The 6,717-nt window shown below is 39.9% G+C and overlaps 1 protein-coding gene across 1 annotated transcript in view; it reads left to right on the forward strand.

The window, feature by feature from the left end:
- Positions 1-6,717, forward strand: part of NOL8 (nucleolar protein 8) — a 22,965-nt gene that overhangs the window by 6,970 nt on the left and 9,278 nt on the right. The window contains 6 exon segments of the mRNA XM_014520966.2: positions 1-546; positions 843-959; positions 2,081-2,200; positions 2,537-2,621; positions 3,248-3,389; positions 5,537-5,620. The exon segment at positions 1-546 is cut by the window's left edge and continues 11 nt beyond it. Coding sequence (XP_014376452.2) covers positions 1-546; positions 843-959; positions 2,081-2,200; positions 2,537-2,621; positions 3,248-3,389; positions 5,537-5,620 — 1,094 coding nt within the window.

The following is a 6,717-nucleotide window of genomic DNA, read 5'->3' on the forward strand; positions in this document are numbered from 1 at the left end:
TCATGTCCACCTCTAAGCAGAAATGTGGAAAAGATGCAGAATATTATCTGTAACAAGTCTGAGAGTGTGTCAGGTTCCCTATACGCAGCAGGTAAAAGTGAAAAGCCTATTTGCAATCCACTTTCAGTAGGCAATAATACTTACTTGAGTTCATGGAAAGAAGATCAGATAGTAAAGAGAGAAGAAAGTGAGGATGGTACCATTATGAGGACTGATGGAAGTGAGGAGAAAAGCAATGATATGGATAGCAATGAGTTGGTCACAGAGATGTGCATTAAATTTGATTTGAATAGCTCAGAATCTCTTTCAGAGGACCCAAAGACTGATACAAACACAGAAGTTTCAGCCTGTATGGCTCAAGAATGTGAAGACATGAAAAATCTGCAAGACACAAAAGAACTCTGTGATCCTGTTAATATGTCAAGTGAATTAGATAAAAAGGAGAAACAACTGCAGGATAATCAAAAGAGACTGGCAGCTCTACAAGAGAGACACAAAGAGAGAGAGTTACAGAAGAAACTTATTCAAGGGGCATTCTCAAGCCTGGTAATTGTACTCTTTAACTTTTCTCTGATTAGTAAGCAATACTGAAAGAAGAAATATTTAATAAATATATCTAGTATATTTTCTCTTAAGATTTTCTGTTATGTATTGTATTTGGGAAAAGCATCTGTCAGCTTTGCCCATTGCCAAGCTCTTTTCAGATTGGGTCTATAAAATAAGAGATTTGTGGGGTACTGAAGTAGAAAAATTAAGAGATTGTTTTCAAGTCATCACTATTGAAAATATGATGTAACCATTATTAGACAAGTTTAAATATAACAATGCTTGTTTTAATACAGGATAACCAGTCAGCAAGCAAACCTAAACACATTGTATTCGATTCAGATGGGGAAGGTGAAGCTGTGGTACGCAAAAGGTCTAAGGAAGAAGTGACTCTAGGAAATGTGCTTAAAAATGTGAGTAGCATAAAAACAGGTGCAATCCAGTTTCTGAGAGATTATTCACATTCCCCACATAACTTGCTACGGTATGTATTCCAAGGAAATTTGTAATGATGAAGAGCAACATCAAGATGATCACCAAATTATTTCAGGTACTTAATATCAGATCTTGAATACTATTCTAATTAGGGGGCAAAAATAGAGGTCAAAGGACAAGTGATACATATGGTAGAGAACTTGTGAATTTAGTGTTTGACAGGACATACAAATACTTCAGGTATCTTTTTAGAAAATGGAAGATTGTTTTCTAGGAAACTGAACTAGTATAAATTGATGGAGTGTTCCCATGTTATGCTCAGACTGAGGGGTTTCCATATATGGGTATTATAGAGAACTCTCGCTTTTCACTTTTGGTTAAATAAAAAAATGTCTTCCATGGCACTACTGCTTCCTGTCCTCTGTTCTCAGGTTGACTTCGTTTTTGTTTTGTTTTCTTTATTGCACCAATATCTTTACTCTGCACTGTTTTTCCATCATTGGAAAGTCATAATTTTACGGGGGGGAAATGCTTCAGGTTTCTCAAAATTCTTTGTTGCTTAGGCTGAGACTGGCACTTATAGACCATTACATTTTTCTTTATTTTTTATGTTACTTGTCAGTTATACTAGTCAAGTGGTTTTCACTGCATTGAAACTAACTTTCGTGTTGTAAAATGAGTCCTGTAATTGGAAGTTGTTTATTAAAACTGTTTTTGAAGTTCCTTCTCCAAATAAAACTTCATAAAATACAAAAACATATTTTCTGAGAAACCAACAGCCACTACAAAACTTGAGATTTACTGTGTACAGAAATGTTGTGCTTCTGCATTTAAGTGATCACAGCAGTCAAACAATTATTTTGAGTGGAGTCTAAGAACACACAATTAATTGAAAAGTATTTTTTACAAGGGTTCATATGTACAGACACCAGGCTTCAGGTACAGTATTCAGTAGACAATGAATATCGTAAGATGGAAGACTGTTGGTTTTCAGATGTGGTTGGAAGTCATAAATTAAGTGGATAGTTGATATTTTTGCAAAATCACTTAGTTAAAGCTTTTACCTTTTGTGTTTGCTTTTTCTTTTTAACCATGTAAGTCCCCAGAGGCTGTGCGTGTGAAGCTGTTTGAGAGCAGTGAGGATGAGCAAAATGATGCAGAGGAAGACAATGATAGATTCAAAATTAAACCCCAGTTTGAAGGCAAATCCGGTGAGAAGGTTAGCGAACCTATTTAAAATGATCAGCACTTTCTTAAATCCTCGAAACTAAGCACATAAAAATTATTTTTTCAATACAATATTGTTAGCATACTTATTGCAGAAGACCTTGTAAATAGAGAAAATAATGTATGCTTCATAGACTTCATAGTCATTAGGGCTGGAAGTTCTCCCCTGAGAATTTACTCAATTAAAAGATGATTTTTGGAACAAAACCTGCAACAGTAAAAGCTTATTGGCTTTAAACAGCAATGATTCAAGTTTATAAAATGTCATTACGTGTCTTAAGATAGTGTTCTATCAGTCTTAAAATCTTTTTAATTCCTTTGGTTGTAGCTCATGCATTTACAGTCACGCTTTGGCACAGATGAGCGATTTCGTATGGATGCTCAGTTCCTTGAAACTGACAGTGAAGAGGAAGGTAAATCTTTTTCTTATTTTCTGATGGTTGCTCTTACAAAATGTAGTGCAATAAAAAACTTGTATGAAAAGCCCTTTGCTGAGGGGGCTTCCAGCCTTGGGGGCCCACACAGCCACGACCAAGAGTCCTGCATGTGATGGGATTCTTAGTCCTGGCTGTGCCACACCACACGATTGTGGGGACTCTGTGGTGCATATGGGCTTGGGGGTTTCATGAACCCCCTGAGCCTTGGGGATCACAGCAGCCATGATCCCCCAAGCCCAGGATTTCATACTGGGCATGGTGCACCCCTGCAGCTGAGAGTTCTGTCAGGTGACGGGGCTCCCAGCTGCAGGGGAGACTGCTACACATGCAAATTAAAGCTCAGTAATGCCAGCTATAAAGTTGTTACCAGCTGTAAAGCTAGTACATGTTTTTGAGGTCTAACTTTATAGCTGGTTGGAGCTTTTTATCATGTGATCAGTACTTTGCACATGTAGCTGGTCTTAAGCTAATTGTGCAATTAACCAATTAATTGCGTGATACCTGTAACATGTAGAAGGGCCAAAAAGAAATAATGGGTGTAGGCTTTTTGTAAAGCTTAAAATGACTTTTCTCTTTTTCCCACACTGGATTTTTTTCCCTAGGAGAGGCACAAAAAGTGAATATAGATGAAGAAGAAGAACTTGCTGCAGAGAAAAAGAAAAATCTGCAGATACTGAGAAGTCTCCTGCATGTCAGCCTACATCCTAAACCAAGCAAAACGGCAACAAATGCTAAGAAATTTAGGTATGTCTCATGCTTTAGCAGGAAAAACTGAACCTAGAGCAAGGCTTACTTGTCTTTGTTTTCTTCTCTGTTGCATTACTTCAGGTTTTCTGTCCTAGTGTGACATTGAATTGTGTCATTAGTGATTTAATGAGGAGAAAGGTGACAGAACAGAGAGAAAATCAAGGCTCACCTTGCATTCTGGTGATGATATTACTTATATCTTATTATCCATAAATTCTCATAGTTTAATAAGATACAGCCTGCAGATTAATTGTTCCCTAATGAGTTTCTCTCCAGAGTATGCTTCCTTATTTTAACCTCTTTATTTTCCCTCCAAAGTGAAGGAGAAAAACTCAAAGTAACTAATTTGAAGGTAGCCTTGGTAGTGAGTCAGGCAACTAGCTTTTCATGCCTGGAGATTGGAGAGCTACTTTTCTGGATCACATGAAAATGAATTTTTCTACCCTAAAATGGAGATGTTTATTAGAACCATAAAGTTTAAAGTGGTTGCTTTAATGGGGACGAGATTTATTTTTACAGTGAAGCTTTATTTCAGACATACCACACACGTGTGCAAACTGACCTTTCTACAGATGGAAAGCTTTAGGGCCCCTCTACACATTAAAGGTAAAGGTGCAATGGAATCTAAGGTGCAATCCACAGTCCACACATGCTTGGCAGGAGGCGGGATTGTGGGGCCATGCATTAAATCCCATCACAGCTTATTGCTGGTGCAGGGGGAGCCTGATCACAGGCTCTCCCTGCACCAGCAAAAAGGAAGGACTGCAAGCCCCCTCAGTTGAGGAATTCCCAGCTATGGGGATACCCCATGCACGCCTGAGGCTGGGGTCCTGCCCCCCAATATCCACAGTTGCCAGGACCCAGAATCAACAGCTGCTGGAGCTGGGAGTCTCCTCAGCCGCAGCTGGGCATGGTGTACCCCTGCATCTGGGAGCCCCATCAGCTGATGGGGCTCCTAGCTACAGAGATGACCCTGCTATACATACACATTTTAAAGCTTGATAGCAACCAGTTATAAAGTTAGTACACATTTTCAAGGTCTTACTTTATAGCTGGCTGGAGCTTTTTACCATGCGATGAATACTTTGCACATGTAGCTGGTCTCAAGATAATTGCACAATTAACCAATTAATTCTTTAATACCTGTAATGTGTAGAAGGGGCTTTAGTGTAATAAGGAGTAAACTATATCCCCACTTCTCGTGTTTAATGCTGCCTGTCAGATGATGACATGCTAGTTCAAGAGATGTACTAATTTAGGCTGTGGATGCCACTCTTTGTAAGCGCAGTGAACATTCAGGTAGTACCTTTGGTAATACAAGGTTGGTTATTATGAGTAGTGTGAAGAGGTAAAAAGCAACTGTATGTTTTTAATAATCACATCTGTTAGTGATCTATTTTGTTCATTACTCACCTGATCAGTATTGTGTCCCAATGCTGGTCTTGTAACCATGTGAATCTTTTTTCACCAGGCAAAATGGAAGCCATTTCTGCAGCCCCTGGAGTCAAACCTACCTGTTTTGTCAAATTGACTATTCTATAATAACAACATTAACTCCTTTTTAAATCAAAAAAGAATCCTGTATTGGGTAAAGAATATATGGTTATGTATTTCCCTTAACCAAGATTGGGTTTTGCCTTGAGAGTGCCTTTCTCTAAATTTAAAGTTTGGACTGCATTAACTTTAATGCAAATAATGTAAATAATTTTCAATTTTTAAAGGCTAAAAAATGTTCCATCTTGGATACTTAAGAAGATAAATCAGAACTTTTGGCTACACCATCTCTGTCCATACCCAGACACTGAGTTTAATCCCTAATGTATGTATGCATTAACTCTTTATTGTTGCATAAGCAACAACTTGAGGGGGTGTTTTACCTTGAATTATTTTAGTACATAAATTTAGTAAATATTTCTTGTCCAGACTTCTTATTCTGCTTTCAGAATGCCAGTTGGACTCTTTCTATCTAAAAGCAAATATGAGTCTGGCTATGAATTTAGAGTAAGCTAAGCTGAAACATTTAATAATACATATATCAACTACATTACACTTAAATTTATATATATCCTCACAGCATTATATAATAATTTGTGCATTATTTTGTGATGTCCTCACTATTTTTTTTTTTTTTTTTACTTATACAGAGATATCAATACCCTGCGCTATGACCCAACAAGGCAGGATCATGCAGTGTTTGAAAGAGCTCTAGGAACTTCAGAGAAAGAAAGGTAGGTAAAGGCGTGGTGGGATCTAACGTGCAATCCACACAGTCACACATCAATGCCAGATATGAATGACAGGAGGTGCAATTGTGGAATCATGCATTAGATCCCATCATGCCTTATTGCCAGTGCAGGGGGAGCCCAGGATCACGCTCCTGAGCTCCCCCTTCACTGGCTCCCGTGACTGCGAGCCCAGCAGCTGTTGGCGCTCACAGCAGTGCCAGCATTTTCCTCTGTTCCCCCTGCCCACAAGCCCCACACCTGAGGTGGCTCACAGCAGAGGCAGTGTTCTTCCCACCGCAAGCCCCGCACCTGACAAGGCACACAGTCGGAGCAATGCCAGGAGTGCTGCCACCACTGGGAGCCTTGTCAGCTTCAGGGCTGACTGAGGGTAGTGCGCCCCTGTGGCTGGGGTCCCTCAGCTGGGGACAAGCTATCGAGTTAATACACATTTTTTGTGAAATAACTTACTGCTTGTTTTATCATGCCATTAATTTGTTGAACATGTAGCTGAGTCACATACTAAGGCGCGATTAACTGGTTAATCGCACTTTAAATGTAACTTGTAGAGTGTAACCACAAAATCCAGGATTGTCTGTGAAATCAACTTAAGAAAAAACTTAATTAAAAGCCAGTGCTCCTCACTGCCCAGGCCTGGCCTCCCAGCCCAGCATCGGGTTGGGAGGTTGGGGAGTGCCAGCTGGTAGGATGACACAAAGGGCAGCAGACAAGATGGTGGCCACCCCCTTGTCCCTCTTCCCCCCACTGGGGCCTCTCTGCTCATCAGCACCAAGGAGCATGGCTGGTGGAACACATCCAGGAAATATCCACAAATTTGGCTCTTTATGCCCCAACCAACCTGTAAAAATTGTTTAGTCTCACTGTGACTTAAGTAGGTCCCTACCTATTCGTTGTTCTTAGGCAGTTCCCATGCTGCTTGCAAGTTCTTGACCTCCAGAGGAGCCCCTTTAAACTTCTATCTAACTAGCTTCCTTGTTTTGGCGTCGTCTCCCTTTTTAATCATAGAATCATAGTAGGGTCAGAAGGGACCTTGTAGATCTTCAAGTCCGACCCCCTGCCTGGGCAGGAGGAAAACTGGGCTC

Source organism: Alligator sinensis, unplaced genomic scaffold (assembly GCF_000455745.1).
Source record: "Alligator sinensis unplaced genomic scaffold, ASM45574v1 scaffold78_1, whole genome shotgun sequence".
In the NCBI taxonomy this organism is placed as follows: Eukaryota; Metazoa; Chordata; order Crocodylia; family Alligatoridae; genus Alligator; species Alligator sinensis.